General features: G+C 37.5%; 1 protein-coding gene across 1 annotated transcript in view; it reads left to right on the top strand.

Moving 5' to 3' along the window:
- Positions 1 to 17,177, top strand: part of MANBA (mannosidase, beta A, lysosomal) — a 39,716-nt gene extending 22,539 nt beyond the window's left edge. The window contains exons 11-16 of the mRNA XM_010003176.1: positions 1,688 to 1,906; positions 3,170 to 3,334; positions 5,111 to 5,255; positions 12,641 to 12,783; positions 14,565 to 14,822; positions 16,953 to 17,177. Coding sequence (XP_010001478.1) covers positions 1,688 to 1,906; positions 3,170 to 3,334; positions 5,111 to 5,255; positions 12,641 to 12,783; positions 14,565 to 14,822; positions 16,953 to 17,177 — 1,155 coding nt within the window. The remainder of the gene's footprint in view (positions 1 to 1,687; positions 1,907 to 3,169; positions 3,335 to 5,110; positions 5,256 to 12,640; positions 12,784 to 14,564; positions 14,823 to 16,952) is intronic.
- Positions 17,178 to 17,400: the final 223 nt, after the last annotated feature.

The following is a 17,400-nucleotide window of genomic DNA, read 5'->3' on the forward strand; positions in this document are numbered from 1 at the left end:
TAGGGAAAACAGTCAGTGCCTGAACCACAGGTGAGTATTCTTCATTCCCCTGTTAGCTAGGAGACAAAATGTCTCAAGGCTATTGTCCAGTTAGAACTTCCCTCTTCGACAAGCATGCTAATTTTTGTTAACCTAAAAATGCTGGTGGCCTTTTCCTACCCAGTTATCCCTTGTACAGCATCATCTCACTGACTTCAGAGTACTATAGTTCTAGTCTAATTTCTGTTCTTTTCAGGGTGAGATACATGACCTGAAGCTTCCCTTTGCTAAGACAGGCACTCATTATGTAGGTGGCAGCAATACTGCTGCTTGTTACTGGAGGCAGCTAGTATTGCCAGAGTAGTTGTACTCGGAGAATTTAGGATAGCTTTCTGCTGGAAAAGTTGAGATATGAGGAAACAATAAAAATGAGGGCAGGTTTGAAAGAACCTACTAAAAAGAATTCCACTCTTGAGGGCAGTTATGCATTCTAAATGGTAATGATGTCTTATATTCCTACTTAACATCTTGTTTCTAGATTTCTGTATTTTGGTTAGGCTCTTTGGAACTGAGTTGTTTGTAAAGGTATGCTATGGTGTTTCTGTGATTAGCGCATGAGTTGGATGATCAATACATGTGCAGCAAAATGAGGTGTTCTGGCTTGGTACTGTGTTACAGTTACAGTTTGCTGGTGTAGCTCTGCTGTCCAGAATAGACCTTCTTTTATTTTTAAACCCATAGAATAAATATTTTGAGCACTAGAGGGAACCATGCAGTGAAATTATTTCAGATCCTGTGTAATACAGTCCAATTGAGGAAATCTGTAACTGCTAGCAGTACTGGACTGTATAAATTTAAAAGCCTTCTCAGTTTGAGGCAAAGACTTAAGGGAATACAGGATATCTTGTAGTAATTTTTTTCAGTTAGTTGTTACTCATGAAAAAAAAAGAAAAAAGATGGGGAATAGAACTATTTCTTAAAACGAAGCACATGTCTTAACTGCTTTGCTGTAACTTGTAACTCAGGCCTCTGTCATACTACAAGTACAGTGCTAAATTAATAATGCCTGCAAAAGGATTCCTTCAGTACTTTGTAGGATACTGCTAAAAGATTTAGTATAATAAGTCTACTAAGACATTTCTGAACAAATTGAAATGAAACCTTTTTTCATCTATCTTACCATGCAAATAAAGCTAAAATGACAATAACCTGCAATGCTGACATGCAAGCATTGTAGCAGAATACTTTGGCTTTGTTAAGGCTAAATTTAGGTGACTCCTTAATAAAAGTGCAGAAAACCATGGCCTTGTTCCTGCAAATACACTGCAAAAGTAATGATTTTCCATAAAGAAGTCACAGTACTCAAATATTAATGCTCCTTGAGTTTATTTTTCACAAGACACACTTTAAATAGCTTTCATTAAGAATTTAGAAGCATATGAAGAGAGAAGATCTCTTGATGTGAGGAGAGAATCCCTTTGAACAGCAGAGCAAGCAGTATTATGCCCAGCTGTCCTCCAAGAACATAAATAAGAAGCTAATTAAGGAAGATGATGAATGTCAAGACACAAAGGGAAGTGTTTCCTAGGTGGTGACTCAGACATGTTCTCCCCACTTCACCCCCCTTTTAAAAATGTGTTCTGTGTATTCAGATGATAAAAGCTAATCACTCTGGGGATTGTAATTTTGTTTTGGTTTTAAATCCCAGGAAGATAAGAGTCGTCCTTTTGTTGCATCCAGTCCCACCAATGGCTTGGAGTCAGTTAAAGAAGGTTGGCTCTCTCAGAATCCTTATGATACCCACTATGGTGACACTCACTTTTATGACTACAACAGTGACTGCTGGAAGTGGACAGTGTATCCTAAAACTCGTTTTGCTTCAGAATATGGATTTCAATCCTGGCCTTCCTTCAGTACAATTGAAAAGGTAGGGATGGATATTCACAGCTTTCTGTCCTCTCTGCTGTCATTCAGTGAGGACAATATGTCTCTTCCTAACAAACTGCAGTGTCAGAACTGTATTTGGGACATATAATATATTGTTAGGCATGACATGGGTGGGATAGAGTTGTGTGCTATTGTGGAGGGAGTGGATGCACGCAACTGGACTGTTTCCCTCCTCAATGTTCAATATATTTATTTATTTAGATGTTGAAAGAGGAACCAAACTTAGATGAGAGACTATTACAAGACTGTTAATTGTAATATTAATTCTATTTAAGTATAATGTAGTAATGATTGCCAGACTTTCATTTTGCTGTGTCTAAGCATATGTGTTCATTTAGAAATGGAAGAAACACAACAAATGCCAAATTGTGCTGAATTCTAAAATGTATTTTTAAATAATATTTACCAATTTCTTTTACATAAATTGTTTGTATATTTATGTATTGCATGTGAGAGGATTTGGTTTTGTCTCCTGGTAAACTTAGATACTGTATATTCCACCTTACTTGGAGCTGAGACTTATCATTCTCTTTGTCTATTTGTTTAGAAAGAGATGACATGCAACTAAAAGGAGTTCAGAATGTTCTTTTCAATTTCCTCTCCAAAGTATAATCAGTACATTAATCCATATAGTAACAATTAAAATTATTAAATCTTGCCTAAAAATGAACACATTTTAATGGCATTATTTTCAAGAAATTGTAATGATGATGAAGGCTTGACAGTAATAGCTGTATAAACTAGGCTGCATTGTTTTCCATAGTTGAAAAAACTGTTTCATGATCATTTGTTTTCAGAGGAAGGTTTTGAAAATATGTTATTAGTATTTACAGCCCTACTAATTTTTATAACATATGCCTAAATGTGTTTGACTAGTGTACATTATTCCGTCTTAATCTAGGATGTTTCTGATTAACTCTGAATGCAAGCAAACCTCTGAGATCCTTTGGACAAACTGAACCTTAGGACGAATAAGTTAAATACCATTGAGCCAAAAGTTGCTCTTCTGGGTTCAACAGCAACGTCTGTTTTCATTTATTCACACAAGGAATATAAGCAAAGGGTGCTATTGATTTAAAATCCCTGCCTAACTGTGTAAGGCACTATAGAAATATACTACTGATTTAAAAAGTTTTTTTAATGTCAGCAGGATGTAATGGACATCCTTTCCAGAATATTCTGTCAGTTGTTAAATATACGTTTTGCCTTTTCATTCTGATCTTACTCTTGTGTTTTTTAAAAGGTTTCCTCCACTGAGGACTGGTCCTACACAAGCAATTTTTCTCTCCATCGACAACACCATGAAAATGGCAATGATCAGATGCTTCAGCAGGTTGGGCTTAATTTCAAGCTTCCCCAGAGCACAGATCCCATAAAGAAGTTCAAAGATACAATTTACCTCACTCAGGTAACAGCGATGTCAATATAATTAGCAGTGAATACTTGTTCCATTAGATACTGTAAGCAGATACAACTGGGTGTTACATCATGTTCGGTCATAGAGAAAGTTTCTGCATTGAAGCATAGGATAGTCCAGTTTAATTTGGCTCTAGCTTGTCTCTCATTTCTTGGAATGAAACTCCAGTTTTCATCCTACAAGGACGGTAATACTTCTTGGGGAGTTTCCCAGAAACTGGCTCAACTGGGAGAAAGTGTAGCTGGGTGTTCTACCTTGGTCCCTTTCCCCAGCTGGTCTCACTCATGAAGCTGGCTGGGCATGCAGTGGTGTGCTGGCCTTCCATAATACACTATTATTCCAAGTGCTGCACTGTTACTCCCTGTTTCAGAGTGGGTACCTTCTGCTTTTCATGTGGCCCCTGTGGGCTTACTGATTTGATTTTTGCCACAGGGAATACATGAGCTTTTGAAACAACATTGTTTTCTACAGACTGCACTTTTCCATGGATGAGATTATTAGCAGCTTTTATTTTGTTATGGACTCAGATTACTGATGTTTTAGATAATCTGATTTGTTTATTTTGTTTGGTTTTTTTTATCAGTAAGTTGTAGCTTCTCCTTCATCTGTAGTAGTTTATCTCATGCTTGTTTGTTTCTTTGTTATTTCTATGTGACTTTTAAATGATAAGTGACTTTTTAATGCTGTTAGGTGAGTTTAAAGTGCTGTTACTGCTTCTTGTCTTCCGAGAATTTCAGAAACACTCTTGATGGAAGTAACTGTGCATTCACTTAAGTTTTTCATGTTTGAGAGTTGCTGTCAGCACGTTTTATATAAAAATGAAACAGCTGGAAGACTTTACACACCAGTGACAAGACAACAAGGATAGATGATAATGTGAAACTGAAAACGGGTTAAATGTGCTCAGTGAGGTCCTGACTCAAAAAGCTATGAGTTTCTGCAGAGTAAAGTCTATCAGGGCCTTATTAATGAGTTAAACAATTTAAGGATACCAAAGTAAGGTTAGCAAAAAGGTTAAGGAGAGTAAATTTGGCTCTAGTGTTTAGCTAAAAGTGTGATCTTTGCCTTTTGAGCTGTCCCAAACAATACCTTTTCCATTTAGTTTGAGACTTAATACCTCCTCAACTTATCAATACACTCTGTGAGTGTATTAATAACACACTGTTTGGCTTCTGTTGCCAACTTGGTCAGTGAAAAATTCTGAAAAGTTTTTTGTTTGTTTGTTTTGAGAAAAGGTGGGGAAGGAGAAATGTAGGAGTGGAGGTGAAAAAAGATTACTCTTTCAGTGCAGTTTTGACTGTATACTGGGAATAAGTGTTGTATGTTCATAGTATAAGGATGTGAACATCATGGTGATGTGTACCTGAAGGCCAGGCAACATAACCTTATTTTGCAACTCATGTTCTTTTTTAATTTAAATTAATTAAAAAACCCAATTAAATTTATTACTCTTCCATTTGCCTTTCAAAGACCCTGTTGCCCAGTGATCTTCACTGGAAGGAAGGCAGGAAGTAGGCCTCCCAGAGTTTCTCTAGAGATACTGCTTGGTAAGGTATTGGGAGCTGTTAGGAATAGATCTTATTCAGGCAGAGGCCTACTGCACTATAGGTGTAGTAGCTTTTGAAGGCTCAAGTTTGGAGTTAAGTGCCGTTGCTGTGAGGTATGTGTTGTACATTAATATGCACACACATGCTTTGAAAGTAAAGTTAAATACAAAATACAATACACTAACTTATTTTTTTTTCTCTTATATGTTTGTTGACCAAGGTGATGCAGGCTCAATGTATAAAGACTGAAACTGAATTCTATCGTTTTAGTCAAAGTGAAATAATCAAGGGAGAAGGACATACAATGGGAGCTCTGTACTGGCAACTCAATGACATTTGGCAGGCACCTTCATGGGCTTCCTTGGGTAAGTTTTGTGATGGTCTGCTAAAAAGCACCAGCTATCAGTCTTGTTTTGTATTCGTCATCTGGAAGTATCTGAATAAGAAGTAAGACCCTGCTCTCTCTCAGGCAACTTTGCAAACTTTGAACGTGTTTCTGTTCATTCTTTAGAAACACTTTCCAGAGCAGTGCTTTGCAGGGTCATCCTAATAGTCTGTGGAAGTGGAAAAGGGTAAAGAACAAAGCAATTATTTTTCTATGGAAGTTCTGCTGTTTAAGTTCAGATTTAGTACCCACCAACTCTTACCCTCATTTTAGCAAGGTTTAGTTTAGATAAGTTAAAATCATATGTAACTCCTAATTCCTTAAAAATACAATTATTTTTCTTTAAACAGTGCTCTCATTAAGGGCTTTTTCAAGTACATAGCTAGCAAAACTAGCAATAGAGGCAATATTGGCCCATTGAGGAATGAGGTGGGAGCCCTGGTGACAGAGGATATAAAGAAGGCAGAGGTGCTGAATGCCTTCTTTGCCTCTGTCTTCACTCCTGCAGGGTCTCCCTATGAGCCCCAGATTCATATAGCCCCAGAAGAACTTAAGTTTTTCATGTTTGAGAGTTGCTGTCAGCACGTTTTATATAAAAATGAAACAGCTGGAAGACTTTACACACCAGTGACAAGACAACAAGGATAGATGATAATGTGAAACTGAAAACGGGTTAAATGTGCTCAGTGAGGTCCTGACTCAAAAAGCTATGAGTTTCTGCAGAGTAAAGTCTATCAGGGCCTTATTAATGAGTTAAACAATTTAAGGATACCAAAGTAAGGTTAGCAAAAAGGTTAAGGAGAGTAAATTTGGCTCTAGTGTTTAGCTAAAAGTGTGATCTTTGCCTTTTGAGCTGTCCCAAACAATACCTTTTCCATTTAGTTTGAGACTTAATACCTCCTCAACTTATCAATACACTCTGTGAGTGTATTAATAACACACTGTTTGGCTTCTGTTGCCAACTTGGTCAGTGAAAAATTCTGAAAAGTTTTTTGTTTGTTTGTTTTGAGAAAAGGTGGGGAAGGAGAAATGTAGGAGTGGAGGTGAAAAAAGATTACTCTTTCAGTGCAGTTTTGACTGTATACTGGGAATAAGTGTTGTATGTTCATAGTATAAGGATGTGAACATCATGGTGATGTGTACCTGAAGGCCAGGCAACATAACCTTATTTTGCAACTCATGTTCTTTTTTAATTTAAATTAATTAAAAAACCCAGTTAAATTTATTACTCTTCCATTTGCCTTTCAAAGACTCTGTTGCCCAGTGATCTTCACTGGAAGGAAGGCAGGAAGTAGGCCCCCCAGAGTTTCTCTAGAGATACTGCTTGGTAAGGTATTGGGAGCTGTTAGGAATAGATCTTATTCAGGCAGAGGCCTACTGCACTATAGGTGTAGTAGCTTTTGAAGGCTCAAGTTTGGAGTTAAGTGCCGTTGCTGTGAGGTATGTGTTGTACATTAATATGCACACACATGCTTTGAAAGTAAAGTTAAATACAAAATACAATACACTAACTTATTTTTTTTTCTCTTATATGTTTGTTGACCAAGGTGATGCAGGCTCAATGTATAAAGACTGAAACTGAATTCTATCGTTTTAGTCAAAGTGAAATAATCAAGGGAGAAGGACATACAATGGGAGCTCTGTACTGGCAACTCAATGACATTTGGCAGGCACCTTCATGGGCTTCCTTGGGTAAGTTTTGTGATGGTCTGCTAAAAAGCACCAGCTATCAGTCTTGTTTTGTATTCGTCATCTGGAAGTATCTGAATAAGAAGTAAGACCCTGCTCTCTCTCAGGCAACTTTGCAAACTTTGAACGTGTTTCTGTTCATTCTTTAGAAACACTTTCCAGAGCAGTGCTTTGCAGGGTCATCCTAATAGTCTGTGGAAGTGGAAAAGGGTAAAGAACAAAGCAATTATTTTTCTATGGAAGTTCTGCTGTTTAAGTTCAGATTTAGTACCCACCAACTCTTACCCTCATTTTAGCAAGGTTTAGTTTAGATAAGTTAAAATCATATGTAACTCCTAATTCCTTAAAAATACAATTTTTTTTCTTTAAACAGTGCTCTCATTTCTCTCAAGGAAATAATATTAATTGAAGCCAGATAAAGCAATATGTTACAAAGCAGTGATGGCTAAGATTAAGGGCACAACCCTCCTTTCAGTTACCCTTGCTTTTCTTGTGTAGATCTGAATCTTCCTGAAATTGCCTGGTATATCACATCCAGTTTTTCCCAGAGGAATTTTGCAACTTTTGCAAGTTTAATTATTTTAAAAATAGAAAGATCAGTTCTTTTAGAAACTTCACAGAAATTTTGATTCCAAAAGAACCTGTCCTAGAAATCCCTGATCATACTTATTGGCTCAGCCATACAGATCGATGTGTGTGTATATATGTATACCCAGCCACCCTGGGTGATAATGGACAGAACACTAGTGGGATAGGAGAGTTAAGAAGGAGCACCCATGTATAATTACACTCCACAATCCCAACAAATTTACTTGATTTTGCTCCCCTGCCCCCTATGGTAACATGATCAAAACCACTCCCTTCAGTGGGCAGCAGTGCACTGTCAAACGAAACCTACAGAACTGTTCTGAGCAGGGTGGGATTTGGTATGTAAAAAGCTAGGCATCTAGATTTCTTCTATAGTCAGCTGGGGGAGAGATGTTTCTCTCCAGAGTGTGATTCATTGTATCCTTAGCTGTCTAATAAGTGAATTAATTATTTTCTGCATGCTGGATTTGATTTTCATAGAATTTAATTTGACACCTCTCACCCAGCATATCTTCTGAGGAGCTCTTTATAGGAGATGGCTAGCTGAGATTTGGTTTCTAACTTGCTGTCAGGTGAGGTGACTAACTCTTGTGACTAAATTATTCTGCTAATACACAATTTATGCACATGATAGCTCCCTCTGTTACATATATATTTCCTTTTAGAACACAAAAATTAAGTAATCAGACATAAAGTCATAGAGGCAGTGAGAAATAGGGGAGCCATGTGTGGTATGATGGAAATGGCTGTGTTTCATGTTCTGAACATTTAGCCTAGAAGCCATTTTGAAATGGAGCTGTTCTATGGCATCTATATAGGACTTGGGTAGATTTTGTTTCAGTTTCAGTTCTCACATATTCTGGTTTTTAAAATCTTTATTTAAGAATTTGTGTGAAGAAATGTGAATGAACTAGAAAAAGCTGAGAGTTAGTGCGAGGTTCTCAATCTGTCCTTAGATAAAAATGCCATTTGGCATTCTGCTTAAAAAAAAAATATATATATATATCCCACCCATCCTCCCCCTTTTTCTCTGGGAGGTGTTTGTCCCTTTTTGTTCTGTTTGTTGTTGTTTTTTTCCTTTTTTCATCCAAGCAAAGAAACTGCAAGCAACAAAGGAAAACAACCCAGGAGAAGAAACAGGCTATTTTATTTAAAACTGTAACACTCATCTTTCTAAACTTTCTAGACTTGTATTAGGAAATGGAATACACCAGTCTTCATTTTTAGGATTCTAGCAATGGCTGATGCTCTTAGCTTTTAAGTGTCTCAAGAGAAAAAGATGCTTGAAAAAACTCCTTTTTGTACAGACAGGTGTATTGATAGATGAAGTGATTGTGAAGACTGTAAATGGCTTTTTAAAGTACAGAGATGATGTCATTGTAGAAAATATATGAAATACTTGAATTATGCATATGTTATTTGAGTTAGTTTACAGAAAAGAAGCTCAGCAGAGATACAGCTGTCCCTTTGTTTTGTTCTGTTCTCAGTGGAATGAGGAAAGGTTTAATATTCATTTAATTAGTCAGTGTGGTAGAGGGATTTTTGAAATGCTAATGGCTGAAATTATGCAAAACTTCAGAGAAATTAGTTTTATTTGCACTTCAAAAACACATTTCTGCATCTTGTCAGATGGCACAGTAGTAGCACCAATGAATGCTTCTTGTTTAAATCTGTTATTTCACAGAGAGCCATGGAGAGGCTTACATAATTTGCCATGCAAATCGGAAGTGTTTCCTCATGAAGTGGGAAGGGAAGAAGGTAGCAAATATTTCTCCTTTTAACTTACCTGTAAGGTATTTTCTTGGCATTGAATGAAAACACAGCATAGCAGTCCTGTCATAGTACTTTTGTCTTCAGAACTAAACAGCTTTTACAGAACTGGGTTTGATTGTTGGCACCTAGATGTGGAGCTAATTGTGCCATGTTGAATGCTTCATCCTCTGTGCAGTGTGTTTTGGTGAAGAGCGCTGAGATACATATGGCCATTTACCTCACTCCCACACCAGTGTCACCTTGAGGTACCCAACTAGGTTGTCATGAGGTTCCCTTGAACAGATAACTGGCTATTATTGCAGGTTCAGTATTTAGAGCCCCTGTGAGCTGAAACCACAGGCTTTTATAAAGAAAACTGAGACTGAGGTGAGGAAAGAACTAGCAGCATGTTTCTCAAGTTGCATTTAATGGTGTGAAGTGATTCATTAAAAATCTGTTCCAGGGAGAGATGTTTGTTCTCACGCTATCAGTGTAGAAGGCTTCGGGGAACAGTCAGAAGAATGGGTACTGGGGTCTCATTTCAAACCTTACTTTAGTTTCCTGTTCTGAAGTTTGTTGCTGCAGAGAGTGCAGACCCCATGTTAGTATCAGGAAAAAACTGGGGAATTTGGATTTCTTTAAGAATTCACATAAATGTCAGGGGAGGAGGAGAAAACCAACCCAGGGAACTTCTGACTGTTGCCTTTGGGCATGCGTGTCTGTAACAGGAAAGTTTAAGTCCAGAGATTTCTCATTAGCTACCTGATATCCAGATTTCTTAAATCTGTTTTGGGGCAGGTGGAATATTTTATATGCAACTTGCCTTTTTATAAATTAAGAATTGTGACTCTGGTCTTAAGGAAATCAAAACAAACGATGAGCTGAAGAATGTGCCTTTTTTTATTAGTGAGCTTCAATTCTCTGTGCTGTCTGAAGTTACTTTGACAATTGTTTTACCAAGATCCTGTTGCTGGAAAAGTTATCTTTCAAGGACCCTTCCCGTGTGAAATTGCTCCAGCAGTTGAGCTTTGTTCTTCAAAATGGCTCTAGGCTTTTTGGGAAGGGAAATAACAACCTTTAAAAGCTGATCTGAGGTAAGCACTAGTAATGTTTGCAAACACCCCAAAATAATAGCTGTAGTATTTGAACCCTAGAATGAGTTCTGAAATTATATAGACTTTAAAGTGTGTGGTTTATTTACTTTGGTTTGTTGATTGGGTTTTTTGTTTGTTTGCTTTTCCCTGCGGAAGTATAATGCCAAGGTTAGTTTGAGTTTTCTTCACTGTACAGGTTTTTTGAGGACCTTTGTAACTGCTGCCTAGGTAGCAAACCTCCACTCTCTGGTTGTGTAATGCAGCTGGAAATCAAAGCACAGCAGAAATTGAGGGCAGGGCCCATTCAAAGAGAAATGGGATTTTTATACACTAAGTAACAGAATCTACTCTACTTCACAGTATTCATGTTTGTATTTAAAACAGCTGAATCCCAGACTTTAAACACATAAATGAAGCTGAGGAAAAAACTCAAGTCAGCGGACACTGAAACCTTAGTTCATGCAGGGTAACTTGTCTGAGCTTATGGTGGCCTCTCTCTGAGGCCTACAGTGAGCAGCATCCATTGCACTGACAATTGAGTATTCCTGAGAATCTTGTGGCAGTCCTGAGGGCTTCAGCGTGTTCAGCCTCTCCCAAAGCCTAAGGTGAGGAGCAGTGCCCATTTCTCATACAAGGCCCATTGCTGTTACTTTTTAGATTAGATGCTGCCCCGCAGTTTACTCTGTTTCAGATAATCCATCCTCAATTCAAATCTCTTATCTTCTAAATTTTTATGACGATGTAAAGTAATTTGTTAGCAGTTCCTGGTTTGGGCAGAATAGTCCTTTAGACCACTAGTTTTCTGCCAGGAATTGTCCTTGGAAGGCAAAAACATGGCTTCATTCGTATACTAAACAGCACCAGTATGCTTCAGTGCTATTGACTTTGGATGCTAGCAGTGTTCTGTTGGCAACACTCTAATCTCATAGCACAGTTGAATCTTGTATGGGTTTTCTGGGCAAATAGGAGGTTTCTTTGTTTCTTCTCCAAGCTAGCTGGTTGGGACCTTGCTGAAAGCAAGGTGATGTGCACAGTGCTAAGCTGGAGCTAAATGCACTTTGGTCTCCACAGAGTTCATTCATGTCTATGTGGAGTGCAGGCAGAGCATGTACAGGTCTGTCTGTGAAAACCACAAACACACCCTTTAAAGGCTACATCACTCTGGATAAATTTTGTACAAGCACCAAAACTCAGAGAGGTAACTAGTTACAACAAAAACATTACTGGAAATACTTTTTCATCATCTCTGAGCTTTAAGCCTGTTTGATGAAGTGAAGAGCCAGAAACAAAAATTAAAGTGTCTAACTTTTTCTTTCTTTATGAGATGATGCAGTTGACTTGCTACTTCTTTTTAGTGCCATTTCAGTGACTAGATAATGATTGAGTAAAGACAATTAAAATGCTGAAAGTGGGTGCTAGATGGAAAATTAATAAAGAAATAGAAGCAGCTTCTTTTTCAAGGTGGTTGTGTGACAGTGTTGAATCTGGCAGAATTGCTTATTTTGGAGATGGTACAGTGCTTTATGGCTTTTCCAGTTTGTTAATGGCAGACTTAAATTATTGGAAGTAACAGAGTACAACTTTCCATTGAAGAGGCAAAGAGAACTTACTGGCATATGTCTGTGTCCCATAATGTAAGTCAGTCTCTAGATCTTGGCAAATGCATTTTGTCTTGTCTTTTGTTTGTTCTTTCTTGAGAAACTTGGGGGTTTTTTTGTCATTGTTGCTATTGATCCTTATCTAAGGAAGAACTGCAGGAGGAGGACTCAAAAAGGGGAAGAGAGTGCTTTGTACAAGCACCAAAAGGTAGACTTTGTTGTCTCTATACAGTGGTGCTAATTTGTGGCAATGTCACTAATGCCAGTGTGTTTGTCTGGTTTCTCAACAACATAGATGCTGCAGCTGCTTGCTTAATGTGTAGAATGCTGTGTCTGTTTTGTTAATGTCACTTACATGTAAGGCTTTTAACTGAGTAACAGCATAGCAATGATAGGACCAACACAATGTGATCTTTTGGTGAAGCTTGAAGAAAGCATGAAAGATCATAAAACCCCTTGTAGACCAGAGCCTTGTCTGGAAAAAAGCAAGAGTAACTCATCATTCTCTGCACCTGATAGAGGTGAAAAAGAGTGGAGAGAGATATAATGTATTGCTGTAGCAGGAACAGAGAGCACAGGATGGGATTGTGTGCCAAGGCAATCTTGGTTCAATCTGAATCTTTCTTCCTTTTAACTCTTTTTAGAGTATGGTGGTAAGTGGAAACTGCTCCATTATTTTGCCCAGAACTTCTTTGCACCACTGCTGCCTGTGGCCTATGAAGACAAAGGCTTGTTGAACATTTACGGTGTCTCAGATTTTCATGTGGACCACCAGGTGACTTTGAGGGTAAGTGACACCTCTCTCACCTCTCTTATGTCCCTCCCACAAAAATGTTAGAAGCTGAAATTAGCACATCTGTGCATAGACAAGCTTCAGTAAGTCTGTGCTCAAGCACAATCAGGTGCAATTTTTGTCTTTAATCTTCTCAGGGGCAACACTATCATAGTACTGTGTACTGCTCCTCAGAACAAGGGATTAAGTGGCATGAAATTAACTATTCTGTTGAAATCTTAAAGGGTTTGGTGGTTTAATAGAACACAGTGTGAAAAATGGTACCATGCTGCTTAACAAAACTGTTGCCTGTTTGTTAGAACTAGATTAACTAATGAAGTGGGAGGAAAAAAGTGATTGTACCATTGTTTGCCAATAGTCAAATAATACTGCTTTGAGAAAAAAACTAGATTATTTTCTAAAATATCAACTGAACATCTAGGTGTACTTTAATTACAAGGTCACCTATGCAATGACACCATTTCACAATTGATTCCTTAATTGTTTTCTGACAATGTTATAGAAACTGATCAGGTTTCTGTGGCAGGATTTGGGCTGCTGAGTTGTCCTATAGAACACAGACTTGATTTTCAATTTGTTACATTTTTTATGTTGTTGTTAATCATATGGCAACCAGATTCCAAATTAATTTAGGGGCATTTTGCACTACAAGATAAAATTCCTTACATAAAAGGTGTTCCATGTGAAAATGCTAGGAAGATGAGCAAAAAGACCTAGAGACCTGAAATGACTCACTAGTCATTTTGGAACTAGTAGTATGAGCATGTTAGTTTCTAGTTCACTGCCCTGTCTAGTGGGCTGCCATAATTTTTTTTATTTACAAGGTTATTTGTCAATAATAACATATAGTATAGAAATTTGTTGCAATTTCTGGGTAGTCAATTCTTAGAGTAGGATTGTGGTTAATGAAATTGTTTATTTCATGACTGAGTTACTGTAACAGGCTTAAATTCAGGTTTTCTTGTAATGTCACTGAAGCACTGGCAATCGGGTAGTTCCGATGAATAGTGTATTTCAGGCTTCAGGAAAAATTGAAGCTTAAAACCTTTGAAAAGAGTTAAGATCTGTTCCTGGCTGCAGACCTCTTTTGAGGTAAAAAATTGCCTAAAATGTCCAAAGAGAGAGAATGCTGTAATTCTCATTAAGTGCTTATCTTCCAAGTTATGCACTTTTAATTTTTGTTAAAGATAAAAGTACCTTCATAATGCATATGTGACCTCTGGGAACGTATATTTTACCATATTTATTTAACTTCCATAATCTGTTTCGAGGTGATGAAGCTTGCTTCTGTTTAATGGTGATTGGGCAGGAGCTCAGGATCACCTGGTTGGGTTACATCAGATAACACTGAGCAATGTCAAGAAAATCCTTTGTTTGACTTTTTAAAATCAGGGACAGGAGGAAAAAAAAATCAAATTAGTCACTTACTAACTCTATTTCTCAGCACTCCCTTGGCAAGAATTGGCAACCCCCTCTCTCAGGGACCCTGGAGAGAACAAAAAGACTTGCAGATCAAGAAGAGCAGCAGATCCAGATAGTTTGAAACTGACTTCTTACTAGTTTTATATAATTATCTACTTATTATATTGTATCCATTTTTTAAAAATTGTATCCATTTGTTTAAATCTTTGTGGAGTTTCTTGCTAGATGGAAATCAACTGGTACTGTCAGGAGAACCTGTCTTGCAATGAGCAATCTAAAACCTAGGATGCTGGGTTATGTTTACAGATGTAACTTTACTTCTAAGCTTTGTGCTCTCTCAACATGTTTGATAGATCACCGTGCACAACTGGAGTTCTTTGGAGCCAGTTTGCAACCTTGCTGAAGACAGTGTGACTGTTAAAGCACAAAGTGCTGTGCCCATCTACAAGGAGTCCATAAGTGACTTGCTGGAAAGATGTAGAAATTGTACCAGGAAAAGCTGTGTTATTACTTTCTGTCTTGTTGGAGAAGGTGGACTCCAGAGTCCTGTGAACCATCACTTCCTTTCATCTCTAAAGGATGCTGTAGGATTAGAAAAGCCCCAACTTAATGTAAGCATCAAGTCATTAAATCGTGCATAAATTAGGTTTTGCTAATCTTACTGTTTTGTTTGCCTGCTATGCAGTGTCTGATTCCACTGAATGCTCTTTCTCCTTAGCTGTTGCAAGTCTAGCTTTCATATTGGGTTCAAAATCAGATATATATATGTTTTTAGTAGGTCACTATATGCATATCTAAATAACACTGGTGAGATTTGGTGGTTGGTTGGGGTTTTTTTTTTGGTGTGGCTTTTTTTGTTGTTTGGGTTTTGTTTTAAATAACAAAGCCTCTATTTTATTTGTTTTGACTGTCTTTCACCTGGCTTGCTGCAGCATTGCTCCTTTCATTCTTTTTATTCCTAGATAGCAAATAGCATCACGGCAGGTGTTTTGTCTTGCAGATAGTACTGTATGTCAGTACTAGGTGATGCTAATTCAGTTGTATGCAGTGTGTTATCGCCAGCGGTATTTCTTCTTGAACTGCTCAAACTCTGCAGCATATTGTTGCTAATACACAATATCACATGTTCTGATTTGCATAATAGTGATTATTTCTTAGTATCTGGCAACTGCATCAGACTTTTGAATAGGGACAAAATGCATCCGTGTTGTATAACGCTGTAATTTAGTCTATTTGCTGCTTTTCCTTAGATTTCTTCCACTCAAAGTAAGCGTGCTCTGTATAGAGAGAGCAAACATGGTCTCTTGTGTGCCTGTGTGTGTGTGTGCATACACACAGTTTGTTAAGCCTAACTTCTTAGCCTGTAAATCTTATTGCAAAATTCTTCATCAGCAGATTGGCAGGACAGGAACCTGTGTATTCTTGCATTTGACTTCCAAAGTGTAGCTTTGCTTTTTAGAACTAAACTAAACAAGGGAGGGGAATAAAGGTCTTTAATCTCTTTGAATCTGGACCAGTGTAATTGCTTTACAAAAAGAACGCGAGCCAGATTTCCCCCTCTTAGCTCTCATGGCAGTATGGGCTGCCCCCTCAGTATAGAAAGGGAAGCAGTTGGCCTGGCCTGTGGTTTTTTTTTGGTTTTGTTTTTTTTTTGCTGGAGTATGAGTCATACTGGGTTTTTTTGTGGATGACATCATCAGTCAGAAAAGCTCTGCAACTGAAGCACTGTTGGGAAGTTTCCCTAGTTTTTCCCGTGACTGTGTTGCCTCTGCAGTACTAATAAGGATTGCTAACAAGGCTAAATGCAAAATATTTATTTTAAGAAAGTATGTAGATGTGATTTAAAAAATTACTCTGTGTGAGAAGCTGGTGCTTCTAAACTTAGTGACTAATAAACTACCTAGACTTTAAAATACATTGGTAATACAAGTACTACTCTTTGTAGTGTTGCTTTTAAAAAATGTGAAGACAGTATTTCTTCAGAAAATGTAAAATATATGTGCATTTTCTTAAAAATTAATAGTGGTGTTTTTCTTGTAAGCGGGGTGCAATTTCTGCCCTCAATATAATTTTTCTTATTTTTATATATAGTTAATTGCTATTTTATAATGATGTACCATATTTCATGATGGTGAATGATCGTGCTGCATCAAAGTACACTTTTAAGCTTCTCTGAGATTAACTACTCATAGAACTTAATATAAACATTCTACTGTGTCCTGAAATTTCACAACATAGCTGCTTTCTAAATGTAGTGTAAGGACCTCGCTGCTGTGTTTCATTAAGATGAGGTGACCTCCAATGTTACTGGGATTTTTATGATCTTTTGCTTCTGTATATTTCTATTACCGATGTAATCGAAAGGCCAGCTACTTCAGTAGTTGTGTGAAGTGTGTTGATGAAGGGACAAATCTCTCTAACTGCAGTAAATATAGGACACCGGTACTAGGTACAAGTCAGATTACCATTTATTTGGTTCTTTTCCTAAGAAGATGGTAGAGTGGTGTTTTCCACAATCTACAGCCTTGCTACACAATCCTACAATAACATTTGCATGATTGTTACGTGTGAATCCTGTTGCTTTGACCTTTTGTTCTAAAGAGATTTCCATAAGAGAATAGTAGCTTTGACCAAATTTGATTGTTCAGTCTGTTTTACTGACATGCAGGTCTTTTCCCAGTTTGGGTGTAACTGGTTTCTTATTTAACATGTGTATTTTAATTTATTTATTTCTCTTTCAGGCCTTTATATCTCAACAAGATGACCTTTATTTATTTGTTCTTAAGACCACTGCAATTGCTCCTTTTGTTTATCTGGATGTGGGAAGTATAAAAGGCAGATTCAGTGATAATGGTTTCCTCATGACTGAAAAGAAGAAAGTGGTTGAGTTTTATCCTTGGGAACCTACCAGTGTTGAAGAACTAGAAAAGTCACTAACCTTGACCTCTCTGGTGGACGTTGACTGAGGATATGTCGTTTCCTTCTAGATAAGGAGTGAAACAGAAAGAAGAAAAACTTCAAATAATTTGAGTAAAGTTGAAGCGTCATACAATTTGAACTGACTGAATAGCATACTGTCTATTCCTACTGTGTGAATTTTAACTGCTGGTTCAATGTAAAGATACCAACAGCAAAGCTTGTGTATAATATATGTGATGTATTGAAAGTGAAGTGTTCTCAGGTAATGGG

This window comes from Chaetura pelagica, unplaced genomic scaffold, assembly GCF_000747805.2.
Source record: "Chaetura pelagica isolate M959 unplaced genomic scaffold, ChaPel_1.0 scaffold188, whole genome shotgun sequence".
Lineage (NCBI taxonomy): Eukaryota > Metazoa > Chordata > Aves > Apodiformes > Apodidae > Chaetura > Chaetura pelagica.